At 43.9% G+C, this 18,127-nt stretch overlaps 1 protein-coding gene across 1 annotated transcript in view; it reads left to right on the forward strand.

Moving 5' to 3' along the window:
• ADAMTS19 (ADAM metallopeptidase with thrombospondin type 1 motif 19) overlaps positions 1 to 18,127 on the forward strand; it is a 520,219-nt gene that overhangs the window by 368,080 nt on the left and 134,012 nt on the right. The window contains exon 14 of the mRNA XM_073625112.1: positions 3,772 to 3,899. Within this exon, the coding sequence (XP_073481213.1) occupies positions 3,772 to 3,899 (128 nt within the window). The remainder of the gene's footprint in view (positions 1 to 3,771; positions 3,900 to 18,127) is intronic.

Genomic DNA, 18,127 nt, shown 5'->3' on the forward strand with positions numbered 1-18,127 from the left:
GACAAGTGCGCTTTGCCTACCGTTAAGCATGGTGGGGGAGGTGTCCCCTGTTGGTCTGTCACTTGTTGCAGAGGGGCAGTAGGGGGAGGTGTCACTTGTTGCAGAGGGGCGGTAAACGAAGGGTGGTACCCAATTCCCAAGGACCAGACGCCATTGTAGGGTGCTGGCTGACTGCCTGGCTTGGGTTTTGACCTCTTTTCTGGTTTTCTATACACATATACAATACAACCATTTTCATTAATTTCCTGCTCTGTCCACCCTTCTTCATGAATGGCATATGCAACTTTGAACCAAGCGTCTGCTGTACGTAGCAGCCCATGGTCTGACAACAAACCCCTTTTTCTCCTCAAAAGAGTGCACCACTCATCCGGTTCTAACCGTCCACCCAAATGCAAAGTGACCCCACACACTTTTGCCAATTTCTTTCCCTTTTTGACAGCATTCTCTCCTTCCCGCTCTAGCACTAAGTCACAAGCCAGGCTACCTTCTTTGGGTTTCTCTAACTTTTGCCCCTTCGTTAGCTACCGGAGGGTTTATGTGTCCGGGCTCAGGGTTTGTATGGCGGTTTTATGAAGCTGTCTTGGACTCAAGGGTCCGACAATCCACTGACCATCACCTGTCCTCTTTCGGACCACTCTTCGATATATAAGGCTGCCTTGCTACTTTCTGTCTTGATGATTGGGATATTTATGTGTCTGCTCAGGATTTTTGCAATTCCTCTATTCCTCACCTGGTATCGGTTCAGACCATATCATGATCTCAAGTTAACGAGGACAAAACAGATAGAGAGTATGTGAGAGAGAGAGAGAGAGGGAGAGAGAGAGAGGGAGAGACGTCTACTGTGTTCGACTGCCACGCAAGTCTCCTTGTGTGCGTCTTCCCAAAATGTAGACTAGTCACGGTCTTGCCCACCCAAGGTGGCCTCAAGTGGGGGGAGGGAGTAATATGTGACCACTTATTACTCTCAAGAAGACATTTAACAGACAGATAAGGAGTACAGCAGTTAATATTCAATGCACCATTTCAAATGTCATTTACATGTCCCAACTCAAACCCCAAACTTCTCACTCTGGCTTTTACCCTTTCTTCAAGCCCTTCCGGTTGTTCAGGTTGCAAGGGGCACCTTTTGGCTCCTTGTCCACTTATTCTAACTTCAGCCTCTATGACCTCCAATGACTTGCCAACAACAATTTTGACCAGATAATGTACATTCAATCTGAATACCATTACATGCACAGCCTCTGGCAGTAGGGGTTTGTAACCAAGGATTCCCCTCTTATACCCTGGCTCTATTACTCTGATCAGACCCCAGCCTTCTTCATGTATGCCAAATAACAGTCCACAAACACACTTAGGACATGACATTACCACCAACAAGATGTGACCAACAAGATATATGACGACCGTAGAGAAATACAGGATTGCTCAGATACTCACAGGCTCCCCACGCCGCTGGGGGGGTTCCTGACGCCCCCTCCTGGTCTCCCGTGCCATTCGGCACAATTATATATTCCCCCAGGAGGAGTTTAACGCTGTCACTTAATTATCCTCGTCCATGACTATATAATCAATCCCTCATTCCCAACAGCCGTCACAAGATCAACAGAACAGAAAGTACAGGCAAGGCAGATATAATTGCAGGTTCCTTATTATGTCAACAGACTCTGGGCAAGATATATACCTGTCTTTGCGGATCGCAGGAAGCCGATATGGACACAGAGATTACCCAGCCACGGGTACAGGATAAACAGTAGGCAAGATATCAAAAAAATCTCTTACCGTTTTCTCAGACAGATGAGTCTCTGTCCCGCCCGAGTTGGTCCTTCCCGGTCTCCTCCTGTTCGGCTATCCTTTGGACCGAGCCCAAAGCCCCACGTTGGGCGCCAATTGTTTTGGACTGAACCGTCCAATATTTTTATATCTGCCCCCCCAGCCAAATTGGTTTTTAATGCAAAGTGTGCACACCGAAGCAATCCACTGAGACAGACACAGTTCAGTGTAAAAGTTACTTCTGTTTATTGTTTCCTGTTTTCGCTGCTTATATACTAGCAGCTGGATATTTCGTTATCAGATAAGGCAGGCGTATGCAAACCACAAAATAACCACAAAACATATATATATCTTGTGACAATGTATAAGCTTTAGCTAGGTCATGTCCATATAAGGGAGTAGCAACCGATCATAGCTATGTAGGGTATCTTGCTTCCAAAATGTTGGTGTTATCTCTCGAGTGTAGTCTCGGAAGCAGGCGCGATTTTATTTAACTCTTTGCAGTTTAGTTCCACAGTAAGGGAGGGGTGAGCTCGCAGACATCTATTGTATATGATTAAGGCTGATAAGCAGAAGCTGAAACATATACTTGTGTACATTGGAATAGGCATTTCATCATGATACTCTAATCACATCCATTACACCACAAGCAGTTTTAAATGACATTTTTTCCTTTAGAAATGTCATTTTTCTGTGGCACTGATATAAACATGGGAAAGATGCGCTAATTTACAGGCATACTAAGGACACCCCCCAGGCATGATATTTAAAGGAATATTTAATTTTTATTGTTTCACTTTAAGCATTATTAAAATCACTGCTCCCAAAAAAACAGAGGTTTTTGAAACTTTTTTTTGCATGTCCCTTGGAGCAGGACCCGGGTCCCCAAACACTTTTTATGGCAATAACTTGCATATAAGCCTTTAAAATTAGCACTTTTGATTTTTCACGTTCGTGTCCCATAGACTTTAACGGTGTTTGTATGTTCGAACAAATGTTTTGCCTGTTCGCATGTTCTGCTGCGAACCTAAGGGGGGTGTTCAGCTCATCCCTATCCAACAGTAACCCATATAGAAAAAATGCTTTTCTTTAGTATAGTAGGGGAAGAATGGAACCCCTGTCATCTTTTTTGTCTGTCTATGTCCCTGTTGCAGATCTTCTACCACTTCCTTTTGCCACATCTGTAAAATGAACCCTTCATTGACATCCTCTCGTTGTTTGTGACCTGCACCTTAAACCCTTCATCTCCTCATCACCCTGTGTATGACCTACACATTTAAAGTGTACCTGTGATCAAAATTTTAAATCATTCGCTTCCATATTGTATTTCAATTATTTCTAATCTACGCCTATTAAACTGAATGACCTTGAAGTTTGCAAACTTACTTTGTGTCCTTGAATTCTGTGACACATATTCACTGTGCCCTGTGGAAAAAATCACTGCTGTGTCACACATTTCACAGAGCCTGCCTCCTGACCTACAGAGGTGCTGAGAGGAGGAGTATCAAGAGCTGGAGTCAGTACAGGAATCACTGCTTGCAGGCAGCACAGTACCATGGGATATGTAGTTCTTAGAAATTGAAAGTAAATAGAAGGAGAAGCTGCAAAGCATGCAGGGAATCCAGGAAGTTGTGGAAAGAGATGTCCAGTAGATAGACAGCACTTGCAACATAAAGGTTTTCAAGTAAGCTTATATTGGATTGTCAAATATAAATATTGTTTGTATTGCTATTACAATGCTGATGTTATAAAATGAAAGTGTATCCTGTGACCATACACAAAGTTTTGATCATCATCTGCAGCTGCTTTCTCTTGTAATTGTTTAATTGTTAAAAGGACAAAAGAAATACATATTTTGCTGTAGTCTGTAACTATGATGCATATGAAATTGTTGACTGTTGCTACCTTTTAGTGTTTTATGCTCTTGGCATCCTCAGCATTACATTTACACTAAGCTAAATTACAGTATATGACTCACCATGTTCTCTTGTTTCCATTTAGAGAAACCCTGCACACTGTTCTGTTCTGCCCTTGGAAAAGACCAGCCTGTCCTGGTGGCAGAGAAAACTTTGGATGGAACTTCCTGTGGACAGAATGGGCTGGATATGTGCTCCAATGGAAGGTGCCAGGTACAGTGAAAACGTGCAAACATACAGAAAATTAATATGGTACAATGGAGACTGAGGTGATGGAGGATGACTAAAAGCTCTATTAGTTATTATTTAGAATTCAATATTATTCATAAAAAGAAATGGAAATACATTGCAGATTGTAAGGAAAGTAGATATGGTAATAGCTAAATGAGTCTGGGTGCATGGAAAATGGTTTCTTAGAAAGAATAATGTTCACTGGCATCCAAGGGGAAAGATCTAACTATGCAAACAGTGATATGTGATTAAAGCTGATTTAATTTAAAGCCTTCGTGCTCTACAGCAATTTAAATCTTGATAAGCAAATCAGAGCTTGTCCTTTTTGGTATGTATCCATTTACTGATACATTCAAGGCAAAGGGACAGGTTTATGTTAAAGCCCACCCTTTAATTATCTTAATTATCTTATACTCAACTCATCAGTGCTCCCTGCTGCTTTCTACACTGTGACAACTGACACCAAAATACTTGGTCTGGCTGAGGATGAAGCTCAGAGGGAATGTTGATGTCATCCCCCCCCCCCCCCATCATGTGATATTGCTTGGCTCTAGAGATTAGACAGAGGGAGGTCACATTACCCCCCCCCCCCCCAACCCAGAAATACTGGTTATTTTACATTTGGACAGTGGTTAGAGTAGGAGCAATGGAGGAGCAAGAAGCAGAAGGTGGTTGAGATGTGGCCCTGTCATTATCTTTTAAATGGTCATGGTGACAGTCTCCTTAAACCAAAATTCCAGGAAACCTTTTTATCCCATTTTGTAATGCTAAATAACAAGTGTACATTATAACACTGGCACTTCTCTGCTTTTCCAAATTTATTGGGAAAAAAACAACAACTTTCTCCTCATTTTTTCACTAAGGTGCCAGTTCAGTTTTTTTAATAACATACCGCTAAGAAAAAGCATCCCAAAACTAACAGAGCTATTTTCTTGATTTGCTCATGTACTCTACCTGCCATGGCCACACCTTTTAGTACCTAGAGTTAACGATTGACACTTTCAAGCTGCAACTGTGTGGTTGCTTATTGTCTTTGTATTCAAATTAAAAAAATAACAACACTGAGAAAAGCACATCCTTAGGTTATTGGATGGCTCATTGCAATACTTAGGCATATTTGATTTTTCTGAATTTTATTGGACAAAAAATCATTAGGATTGTATGAATTATTATTATAATAATTTTTATATTAAAGCTGAACTATGGCCATGTAAAAAACAAAACAAAAAAAACAATGGTGGTTTTTCTCTCAACAGCTTCTAATCAGTCTATACTTCTTTTTTTTTTTTTTTTTAAAGAAATGTTCAAACTCTCAGTAAAAACTTACCTTAATCCATGGTTCCATAAAAGCATTAAAGTCCAGCAATGAGCTTTGCAGATACTTCTATCAGCATTCATGCCCCAACCCGATGGGATGAATACTGATCCACCACTGATTACAGTAGGGCTGTGGTGCCAGGGGTAGCAACAAAACTGGTTGGAATGTACCATACTGAGCAGCTTCAGGGGACCCACTGTCACAACCAAAATCATTGAAGTGGAAGATCACAGAAACCCCTATTAAAACATGTTTAATAGGTCCTTTATTTAAGAAAAAAATATAGGCCTGTTTATAAGTGGATGGAGACAGTACTTTTACTATTAGGTGTGTTAAAGGCTGCCCATTAATTTTGATTGCACTGGCAACACTGAAACATACTGACAATCACTATTTTTATTATGTACTATTTTTATATTTACAATGCTGTGTTTCTAAACCTTGGAATATCCAGGTATCTATTCCTAAAATACATAGAATAATCCCTCAAGGGGAAAAGATGGGGAAGGTTGGTGGGATTATAGGATACCAAACAAGAGAGAAGAGGAGAAAAAAAAGAAAAAAGGGTATAATAATGTATCAAATTAAGCAATGCAAACTAAACATTACAATATTTTATTGAATTCAAAATTAAAAGAAACCCCTTTAGAGGGGGGCAACATGTTGATTATCACAAACGGTTTAGGCTAAAAACAATGCAAGATGCCTGCTTGGAGACAAAATTAACAATTGTATAAAGGCAATACAGATGCAAGGAAGCCCAGTGCGTTTCAATGTTAGATGTTTTCTTCAGTGGATAAGCATCAGTTGCAGATTTTTGAGAATCTGTTCAAATGATAAATGAGCACATAAAAATAAAAAATATACATAGTTGAGATATACTAGGTGTCTCTGAGTCAGAAAAGCAAATAAGAAGGTCACTCCAAGTCCAATCATTAACACAAGGATTGGGTGGAGCAGCAAGTCCTTGAACTTGAAAGTGTTCGGAAAAGTAAATGTCTATGGCAAATACCCGGCTGGGGGTCAAGTCTCTACCAAATCACACCAGGCAGGGACTCTATCCACTAGATTAACAAAGTTCTAAAGGATACATTGGTAGATGGTAGTAATCCCAGGGAGACAGCCAGATGGTGTGGACTCTCCTCTTGGCAATCTTGTGGCTGAGCCAAAAAAGAGAGCATATGGCAACTACTATAAGAATATCTCCTGAGAGTCCACCTCTGGTTTGATTTGGAAGAGACCTGACCCCCAGCCAGGTATTTGCCATAGATATTTACTTCTGAGGACACTTTAAAGTTCAAGGACTTGCCAGCACTTACTGCTCCACCCATCCCTTGTGTTAATGATTGGACTTGGAGTCTTATTTGCTGCCCTGACTCAGAGACACCCAATATATCTAAACTATGTATATTTTTGTTGTGCTTATTTATCTTTTAACCAGATCCAAAAAATCTGCAACTGATGCTTATCCCTGAAGAAAACATTTAACGTTGAAACGCGTTGGAATTCCTTGCATCTGTATTGTCCTTTATACAATTATTCACTGTGTCTCCAAGCAGGCATTTTGTGGCATTTTGCATTGTTTTTAGCCTAAGCCTTTTGTGATAATCAACATGTTTTGTGATACCCCCTAAAGGGGTCCTTTTTATCTTGAATTCAATAAAATATTGTAATTTTTAGTTTGTATTGCTCAATTAGATACATTATTATACCCTGCTCTTTTTCTCCCCCTCTCTCTTGTTTGGTACTGTATAGTCCCACCAACATTTCCCATCTTTTCCCCTTGTGGGATTATTCTACTATTTGTATATAATGCAGCATATCACAATGTATGGATGGTTCACACTGTGTGTTGCAGTGTACTACAAAACAAGTATGGGAAAACAAGAGAGTGTGGGCAGACACCAAGACTTTATAGGCACAATAAGGATAATAGATCATTAAAAATATTATTTTTATTTCAAAAATATTGTGTTAAAAAAGGGGGAGGGAAGACAAGACATAAAAGGTAGGTATAGCATACACAGTTAACAGATTATGCACTCCATACACAATAAGTAGGTTGGTATAGAAAGGACAACGGAACTACAGAACCAACAAGAGAAAGACACAACTTATTGATCTATATAGTTACAATACATATCGTTGAACCAAACGTTATGTGATGGTGGCAATCAGATTCTGTATAAGCTCATAAGCTCGACATGTTACGCGCTTTATGCGCTTCTTCAGGAGCACAGAGTAAGGAAACTGTAATGAATGATATAGTGTTGTCAGAATTTCCAAAACATTTTTATATGTATATATATATATAAATCACATATGAGACAAAAAGTAATAAATGGAGGCTGTTTAAAAGAAACATCAGGGGAGCATCATTCCCGCAATAGTCAGGCGGAGAAAAGGCAATGTGGGGACGAATGTAACATGGTACAAATCTATAATAAGAAGATAGGGAGGGTAGGGAAATATGATATAGACTAGATAATGGGTATGATAGGGGGGGGGGGGAAGGGGAGGAGGGGGGGGGAGGGAAGGGAGAGAGGGGAAGGGAAAAAAGGAGGCAGGGGAAAGGGGGGGGGGGAGGGGGAGGGAACAGGGGGAAGGGGTAGGGGGAAGGGAAAGGGGGAGAAGGAATGACAGTGGGGTGGGGGAGGGACAAAAAGGGGAGGGGAAGGGATAGAGAGGGGGGGAAACGGGAGGGAAAGGGAAAACTAGGGGTGATATGGAAAAAGAAAGAAGAAACAGAGGGAGAGGGAGGGGGGGGGGGAAAGGGGGGGGGGAGGAAAAGGAAGAGGAAAGGACGTATAAGGGGGGGGGAGAAACAGGGGGGGGATTTTGGGAGGGGGGGGGGCGGTTTTGTCGATTATCAGATAGTATGTAAATAATATGTATTGTAATTCCTAGTATATCATATTAATTAGAGGTAGTCGACATATTAGGAGATATCTTATTTAGGTTCTACCTGCCTAGGTGCATTATGGATGGGGGCACATTGTATTTATGCATCTACATTAATTGGAATTATATTTAGCATGTTTGGCTTTTCAACTGATATCTTTCTCTCTTTCTGCAAAAGAGAGAAAAAACATTACTGTTGCCAGACAGAAAGTTTTTTTACTGTAAATCCTAGAATCCTAATTATTGTCTAATCTTGATATTAATTGCATTATCAGGAATCACACAAATCAATTCCTGATCTTCTCTCCAGGACCCTAGGCTGTAAGACAAGCCCCTGAGCTGCGCCTTTAGGCTAGGTTTACACTGCTGTGATTCGATGTTGATCCGATTTTCAGTGCGATTGTACAATGCAACTTGAATGCTACTTTGAATGGGTTTGCATATTCTTTGGGGCCAAATCACACTGGAATCACATAAAAGTAGTACAGGAACCTTTTCCAAAATTTCACATGCACTGCAATCCCAGATCAACAGTCAGATATGATGAGTCTATTAACAAGGCCACTAAACCCAGCTAAACGCCCTGTTTAATATATTTAAATATGAGGACACCCAACTGTATTTTTCTTTTTAAAAATCAAGCAATCTTCATTCCAAAAAAGAAATTTGTGAATTAAGCTATTTTTTTTTTGTAAGTCTAATTTTGCCACATATATATATACATATATATATATATTAAAAAAATATATATATATATATATATATATATATATATATATATATATATATATAAAACGGAAAATTTATTATCAAATACTTACCATAATTTTCCTTTCCTGATGGACTCCATGGCAGCCTACGTGTGGGTTAACCCCGCCTCCTCTCCAATGCTATAGGACAGTGATGGCTAACCTTGGCACCCCAGATGTTTTGGAACTACATTTCCCATGATGTTCAACTACACTGCAGAGTGCATGAGCATCATGGGAAATGTAGTTCCAAAACATCTGGGGTGCCAAGGTTTGCCATCACTGCTATAGGACCCCATACATATACATTTGAACTCACCGCTAGGGACTGCATTCTGTAACTAGCCAACTCTTTGACCAAATGGGTGGGAATTCCATCTGCCATGGAGTCCATAGGGAAAGAAAAATTACGGTAATTATTTGATAATAAATTTTCTGTTTTCCTGACAGACTCCATGGCAGCCTACATGTGGGAAATAATTAGCCGGGCCACACGGGGTGGGTATGCTGAACAAAAAGTTTTATTTTTCCCCATCAACTGACAGGATTCTAAACCGAAGTTCACAGAAGATAGAGAAGCAGGCTCTATGAATTAATGTGACATAAAAGTATTAATGGAGGCCCAAGAGGCCACTTTGCAGATGACATCTGGAGCCACATGCCGGGCTGCTGCCCACAAAGCCGCCATACCCCTGGTGGAATGTGCCATTACCTCCTCTAGAGAAACCAAGCCCTTAGCTCTATAAGCCTGCTGAATGGACTGGACGATCCAGGCCACAATCGTTCTGGTTGAGGCTCACTTCCCTCTGTTACTGCCGGAATATAGAATGAACAGGTATTCGGAGCGTCTAAAGGAGGAAGTAGCTTGCAGGTATTCCTTCAGTATTTTGCCTATATCCAGAGGATGAACTTCGGTGGACCCTGGAGACCTGAATGTAGGTAGGACGATTTCTTGGTTCTCAAGGACCACTGAAGTGACCTTTGGATTTGAGACGAGCATAGGGATGAGGACCACCATGTAGGAAAAAAGTCAGGAATGGTTCTTCATGACCCAAGGAACCAATCTCAGAAACCCTTTTGGCCGAAGTGATAGCAACCAAGAAGGCGACTTTTGCAGAAAGGTCTTTGATAGAAAGGGGGGAATAGACCCCATTACACTGAGTCCAGACAATGAGTCAAGAACGAGGTGAAGTTCCCATTTGGGGAATCTTGGTTTTCTTTGGGGCCTAAGTCTTGATGCCCCATGGAAGAACTGCCGGATAAGCAGGTGAACATCCCATGATGTTCCGGAGAAGGCCGATAAGGCTGAGACTTGGAATCTAAGAGAACTGATGGATAGAGACAGATCTAGGCCGGATTGAAGGAAGCTGAGGATATCCTGGATCCAGGACTTTCGAGCCCGGATTGTGGAGACGAGCATCCCACTTGCCTTGTGCCAGTTCTGACATGCAGAGGGCGTGACCGTCACCTATGAGATGGGGCGATGGAGTGGCAAGTGAGTAAATTCCTGCGCTTGAAGCCACCAAAAGAGGCTGTTCCTCATCACTAATGTTATGTGAATGGACTGATTAATGTCCCGTGAATTCCATTGCTGAAGGAACCCTGTTTGAAAGGGGCGTAACCTCCATAGAGACCACTTGACCATGGGGGTCGTAGAGACCATCGTTCTTTAGGCGCTGTGAGCCCCTCAGGCATGAGGAGTTCAGAGCCTGTGAAATTCTTTCTCAAACAACTGGGATCTTCTCTGCAGGGAGAGAGATGGTGTTTTCCACTGTGTCGAACTGGGCCCCCAAGTATATCAGGTGCTAGAATGGTACTAGATGGCTCTTCTCCAGGTTTAGGCTCCACCCAAAGTCGACCAATGTGGTGATAACCTGCTCCTTGTGGATCAACACTTGCTCCTTGTCCTGGGACAGTAACAGGAGGTCGTCGAGATAATGGTGCAAGCGTATCCCTCTTGTTCTGATGAGGGCCACCACGGCTAGTAGAACTTTCGAAAAGACTCGGGGTGAGGTTGTCAGCCGAAATGGAGGCAGGTAAACTGCAGATGTTCCTGCTGGACTTGGAAACGGAGGTATTTGCGGAAATCCTCTGCCACAGGCACATGGAAGTAAGCATCTTTTAAGTTGATTAAAATTAGCCAATCGCCTGGTTGCACAGCTTGCTGGATGGTAGACAGGGTCTCCATTTTGAACCTTTCGTATTTTATAAATTTGTTTAGGTAAGTTAGATCTACCACTGGATGCCATGAACCGTTTTTCTTCTGAACTAAGAAGAGAGGGGAGTATACCCCCTGGAACTCTTCGTTCTTTGGGGCAGGCATCACTGCTCCCTGTGTTCTCAGCGAATCCACGTAGGATAGTAACACCTGCTTCTTTTCTTCTGACCGTGGTAACTGGGTGGTAATAAATCTGGGGGGAGGAATACTGGTTAAGGACCATGTGGGCCCTGAGGATACCGTCTTGATGATCCAGTAATCTGAGATTGAGTCCACCCAGACGTGCCGGAAGAGAAGCAAACGATCCCCTATCCGACCAGCCTGGGCGGGCCCAATCTCGAAACGACTTAGCCGGCTCACATCCACTGGACGCCTGGCTCTTAGCAGACTTTCGGAAGGGAGCCTGCCCTTTCTTCCAATTACTTCTGAAGTCCCGACCGGGCCTGTAAGAGCGTGCTTCCCTCGAACACTCGGTACTGCGTCTTCTAAGCTGAGGTCTCTTCTGAACGAACAGACGCCTATCCTGGGGTAGGAAGCCCAATTTCCCACCGGTGGCCCGAGCTATAGTGCTGTCCAGCCTGTTACCGAATAGCGAGGAGCCCTCAAAGGGGATCCTACACCAGGCTTGTTTGGATGCCGGATCAGCAACCCAAGGCCCTAACCACAAGGCCCGCTTAGCCGTGACAAAAGACAGCATAGTCCAGGCCAGCAGGCAGATAAGATCTATAGAAGCCTCCCCCAGGAAGGCCACTGCCAGATTCAGTTCCTGGACTGCCAAACCTCTGCCTAACTCTTCTGAAACCCCTCTGAGTATGGAGTCCACATTCTCTGTTCAGGATTCCATAGCCTTGGACAAAGCCGCTAGGGCCAGGATGGGTTTGCAAGCCATACCGGCTAGCCCATAGATTCTCTTGAGGTCTTGGTCTATTCTGCTCTCAAGACTGTCCTTGAAGGATACCGCATCCTCCAAGGGAAGAGTGATGTGTGTCACCTGGCGCATCATCGCTGCATCCACAAGGGGAGCGTTTTGCAGATGTTTCACTTCCTCTGCCTTGAAGGGATATAATCTGGAGGTTTTGCTTGACATAGAAGCTTCCTTGTCTACTTTGCTCCACTCCTCATCAATGATATCATTCAATTCCGAAAGGAGCGGAAAGTTAGAACGTTCTTTTCCCAAGTGTTTAAAGCACTTCCTTTGTTTAGCCGGCGGAGTAGAAGGGTCTTCCCACTTCAGGGCCTCTTTGACCGCTTTGACTAGTGGGGAAACAAGAACAAATTGAAACCCCCGGCAAACACGTCTCCTTCTAACTCACTGGCCGAAGTACTGTGAGAAGCATCGTAGGGCTGGGATGGGCCTGGATCCTCCTGGACCTTGTCAGCCAGGGAGCCAGATAGTGTGGTGGACTGGCTCTGCATGCGGGTTGTACCCCACTCTTTTAGGGACTGCTGCACTACACGCTTGACAAGAGACTCCATCCGCTTGGGCAAAACATGGGTCATACAGTGACTTGCCCTCCGGAACTTGTGTCCCACATCCCCAGCAGGCTCTGCGATCAGAGCGGCTGCCATAGCGGTGGGTGCGGTGACTGAAGGAGGAATGGGAACATCTCCTCTGATTGGAGAAGGAATGGGAACATCTCCTCTGATTGGAGAAGGAATGGGAACATCTCCTCTGTTTGGAGGAGGAATGGGAACATTTCCTCTGCTGTTGGGTCCTGGACAGAGAATCACATCGGGACCTGGATGATGAGTGGCGATGTTGCGGCCTGGCAAGGTCTCTGTCGCCCTGGACCATGATTTGGCGGTCTGATCTGGAAGGGCTGAAGGAAGGCAAAAACAAAAAGGGGGGAAGCGAGTTCTGACGTTACACGTATTTTCAATTAAAAAGAATCTCAGCCCTTCCCCCTCATGTGCACATACCTTGTGCGTGAGGGCTGGCCGCACGAAGGCGGTGACCTATCCATGACTCCTGGATGAAACGTCAAAACTCAAAAGGAATCATACGGGAACGGGTGATATGCAGATCTCCTAGGATAAGCTAGGGGAGCAAGCAAGAGAAGCCAAAAAAAATATATATATATATTTTTTAAAACCCTTTTTTTTTTCGGTAACTCCCCCCTTTAAGACACTGCAACTCCCCCACAAGGGCTTACCTTGTCCCACACAATCCCAGGCTCAGGGAGGCTGCCGCTCACTGCCTGCAGGGATTCCTGACTTGGCAGGGGCTGACAGCCCTTTAAATCCCCCGCCCAAATGACATCACCGCCTTCCCCACTTCGCGCCTGCACCGTGCAGAGCCGCCGAACGGCGCCTATGAGACCGCCGGGCGAATGTGCTGAAGCCATTTATTATCAATCAACTGTGTTTACTTTTTTTAGATCATATTGACAACAGAAACTACCCAAATGACCCTGATCAAAAGTTTACATACCCTGGTGATTTTGGCCTGATAACATGCACACAGGTTGACACAAAGGGGTTTGAATGGCTATTTAAGGTAACCATCCTCACCTGTGATCTGTTTGCTTGTAATTAGTGTGTGTGTGTGTGTGTATAAAAGGTCAATGAGTTTCTGGATTCCCGACAAAGCCTTGCATCTTTCATCCAGTGCTGCACTGACGTTTCTAGATTCTGAGTCATGGGCAAAGCAAAAGAATTGTCAAAGGATCTGCAGGAAATAAAAAACAGGAAAGGGATATAAAAAGATATCCAAGGAATTGAGAATGCCAATTAGCAGAGTTCAAACTCTAATCAAGAAGTGGAAAACGAGAGGTTCTGTTGAAACCAAACCACGGTCGGGTAGACCAACTAACATTTCAGTCACAACTGCCAGGTTAGTCACAAAAACCCACAAATAACTTCAGGTGAAATACAGAACTCTCTGAAAATATGTGGTGTGGCTGTTTCAAGATGCACAATAAGGAGGCACTTGAAGAAAGATGGACTGCATGGTCGAAGAAAGCAAGAAGAAAGCCATTACTATGCAAATCCCACAAAGTATCCTGCTTACAATACGCCAAACAGCACAGAGACAAGCCTTAAACCTTTTGGCACAAAGTCATTTGGAGTGATGAGACCAAAATTGAGCTTTTTGGTCACAAATATAAACGCTACATTTGGAGAGGAGTCAACAAGGCCTATGATGAAAGGTACACTATTCCTACTCTGAAACACAGAGGTGGATCGCTGATGTTTTGGGGATGTGTGATTACAAAGGCACAGGAAATTTGGCCAAAATTGATGGCAAGATGAATGCAGTATGTTATCAAAAAGTACTGGAGGAACATTCATCAGCTAGGAAGCTGCGCATGGGACGTACTTGAAAATCCCAACATGACAATGATCCAAAAAACAAGGCCAAGTTGACCTGTTATTGGCTACAGCAGAATAAAGTGAAGGTTCTGTAGTGGCCATCTCAGTCTCTTTACCTCAATATCATTGTGCCACTCTGGGGAGATCTCAAACGTGCAGTTTATGCAAGACAACCCAAGAATTTACAGGACCTGGAGGCTTTTTGCCAAGAGTAATGGGCAGCTTTACCATCTGAGAAGATAAAGAGCCTCATCCACAAATACCACAAAAGACGTCAAGCTGTCATTGATGTTAAAGGGGCAATACACGATATTAAGAACTGGGGTATTTAAACTTTTGATTAGGGTCATTTGGGTAGTGTCTGTCTATGATTTCAAAAGAGTAAACACAGTTGATTGATAATAAATGGTTTCAGCCAAACACTAACCATGAGTGAAAAAAAAGTTTTTGTGTCATCATTCATATTCTCTGAAAAATGGCCAAGAAATCATAAATTCTGCCAGGGTATGTAAACTTATGAGCACAACTGTATATACAGTGGGGACAGAAAATATTCTGACCCCCTTCAATTTTTCACTCTTTGTTATATTGCAGCCATTTGCTAAAATCATTTAAGTTCATTTTTTTTCCTCATTAATGTACACACAGCACCACATATTGACAGAAAAACACAGAATTGTTGACATTTTTGCAGGTTTATTAAAAAAGAAAAACTGAAATATCACATGGTCCTAAGTATTCAGACCTTTGCTCAGTATTTAGTAGAAGCACCCTTTTGATCTAATACAGCCATGAACCATGAGTCTTTTTGGGAAGACTAATACAGCCATGAGACTTTTTGGGAAAGATGCAACAAGTTTTTCACACCTGGATTTGGGGATTCTCTGCCATTCCTCCTTGCAGATCCTCTCCAGTTCTGTCAGGTTGGATGGTAAACGTTGATGGACAGCTATTTTTAGGTCTCTCCAGAGATGCTCAATTGGGTTTAAGTCAGGGCTCTGGCTGGGCCATTCAAGAACAGTCACGGAGTTGTTGTGAAGCCACTCCTTCGTTATTTTAGCTGTGTGCTTAAGGTCATTGTCTTGTTGGAAGGTAAACCTTTGGCCCAGTCTGAGGTCCTGAGCACCTGGAGAAGATTTTCGTCCAGGATATCCCTGTACTTGGCCGCATTCATCTTTCCCTCGATTGCAACCAGTCGTCCTGTTCCTGCAGCTGAAAAACACCCCCACAGCATGATGCTGCCACCACCATGCTTCACTTTTGGGACTGTATTGAACAGGTGATGAGCAGTGCTTGGTTTTCTCCACACATACCACTTAGAATTAAGGCCAAAAAGTTCTTTCTTGGTCTCATCTGACCAGAGAATCTTATTTCTCACCATCTTGGAGGTCTTCAGGTGTTTTTTTTTAGCAAACTCCATGCAGGATTTCATGTGTCTTGCACTGAGGAGAGGCTTCCATCGGGCCACTCTGCCATAAAGCCCCGACTGGTGGAGGGCTGCAGTGATGGTTGACTTTCTACAACTTTCTCCTATCTCCCGACTGCATCTCTGGAGCTCAGCCACAGTGATCTTTGGGTTCTTCTTTACTTCTCTCACCAAGGCTCTTCTCCCCCGATAGCTCAGTTTGGCCGGAGGGCCAGCTCCAGGAAGGGTTCTGGTCGTCCCAAACGTCTTCCATTTAAGGATTATGGAGGCCACTGTGCTCTTAGGAACCTTAAGTGCAGCAGAAATTTTTTGTAACCTTGGCCAGATCTGTGCCTTGCCACAATTCTGTCTCTGAGCTCTTCAGGCAGTTCCTTTGATCTCATGGTTCTCATTTGCTCTGACATGCAGTGTGAGCTGTAAGGTCTTATATAGACAGGTGTGTGGCTTTCCTAATCAAGTCCAATCAGTATAATCAAACACAGCTGGACTCAAATGAGGGTGTAGAGCCATCTCAAGGATGATCAGAAGAAATGGACAGCATCTGAGTTAAATATATGAGTGTCACAGCAAAGGGTCTGAATACTTAGGACCATGAGATATTTCAGTTTATCTTTTTTAATAAATCTGCAAAAATGTCAACAGTTCTGTGTTTTTCTGTCAATATGGGGCGCTGTGTGTACATTAATGAGGACAAAAAATGAACTTAAATGATTTTAGCAAATGGCTGCAATATAACAAAGAGTGAAAAATTTAAAGGGGTCTGAATACTTTCTGACCCCACTGTATATATATATATATAATTAGATGGGGCTTTGTTTATGATCTTATAGTGACTTTTGGCCATCCAAGATACATAACCTGAATGCCCTTGAATGCCCTGGGAGCTACGTTAACACCACTAGCAATATTTTTTGGAAAATGCTTATTTGCCATTTTCAAATTAATTTGGTCTTTTTGCAGGTGAGGAATATATGCTCCTATTACAGAAACCCATTGACATTTTTTTCAGAAGTCTAATGCCGCGTACACACGAGCAGACTTTCCGGCATACTTGGTCCGGCGTACAATCCGATCGTGTGTAGGTTTCGGCGAACTTTTTTTCCCCAAAAGTCCGCCGGACCTAGATTTGAAACATGTTTTAAATCTTTCCTTCGGACTGTTCGTCTGTATGCTGGTCCGCCGGAAAGCCCGTTCGTCTGTATGCTGGTCCGACGGACCACATGCGACGCAAGGGCAGGGTATTGCATCTCGCGATCGCTGCAATAGGAAAAACAAATTTTCCTATTGCGGCGAGCGCGGGGCATACCAGGCCCTTAGGTCTTGTATGGATTTTAAAGGGAACCCCCTACGCCGAAAAAAACGGCATGGGGTCCCCCCTAAAGTCCATACCAGACCCCGATCCGAGCACGCAGCCTAGCCAGTCAGGAAAGGGGGTGGGGATGAGGGAGCACCCCCCCTCCTGAACCATACCAGGCCACCCCAAAGCACCTTGTCCCCATGTTGATGAGAACAAGGGCCCTTTTCCAGACAACCCTGGCCGTTGGTTGTCGGGGTCTGTGGGCGGAACCTTTAATGAGAGGGCCCCCAGATGCCAGCCCTCCACCCTATGTGAATGAGTATGGGGTACATGGTAAACCTACCCATTTACCTAGGGAAAAAGTGTCAATATTAAAACACACTACACAGGGTTTTAAAATAATTTATTAGACAGCTCTGGGGGGGGTCTTCCTCCAGCTTCGGGGGTCTTCTTCCGACTTCGGGGGTCCCTCCGGTTCCTCTTGTCCCGGCGTCCAGTTGGTTCTTCTCCGCTCTCTCTGGCCTCTTCTCCCGGTGTTCCAGTTCTTCTGCCGGCTCCTCTGCTGTCTTCATGCCGCTCTTTTGCCAGCAGAGGTCTGGACTTCTGGGCTTCTTGTCTTCTTGTCTTCTTGGCTTCTTCCCTCTTCTCTTCTCCAGATGTTGACACGACGGTCTCTCCAGCTGGACTGCTCTCTGAGCGCTCCGCTGTGACATATATAGGCAGAGACCCCGCCCCCTTATGCCGTCACAGTCCCTGGGCATGCTGGGCGCAGGGCGCCCCCCTCCCCAAAGCACCCACCCCCCCATGTTGAGGGCATACGGCCTGGTAAGGTTCATGAGGGGGGGCGCTCACTCATCACCACCCCCTTTCCTGACCGGCCAGGCTGCGTGCTTGGATCGGGGTCTGATATGGACTTTAGGGGGGACCCCACGCCGTTTTTTTGGCGTAGGGGGTTCCCTTTAAAATCCATACCAGACCTAAGGGCCTGG

Source organism: Aquarana catesbeiana, linkage group LG01, assembly GCF_042186555.1.
Source record: "Aquarana catesbeiana isolate 2022-GZ linkage group LG01, ASM4218655v1, whole genome shotgun sequence".
Taxonomy (NCBI): Eukaryota; Metazoa; Chordata; class Amphibia; order Anura; family Ranidae; genus Aquarana; species Aquarana catesbeiana.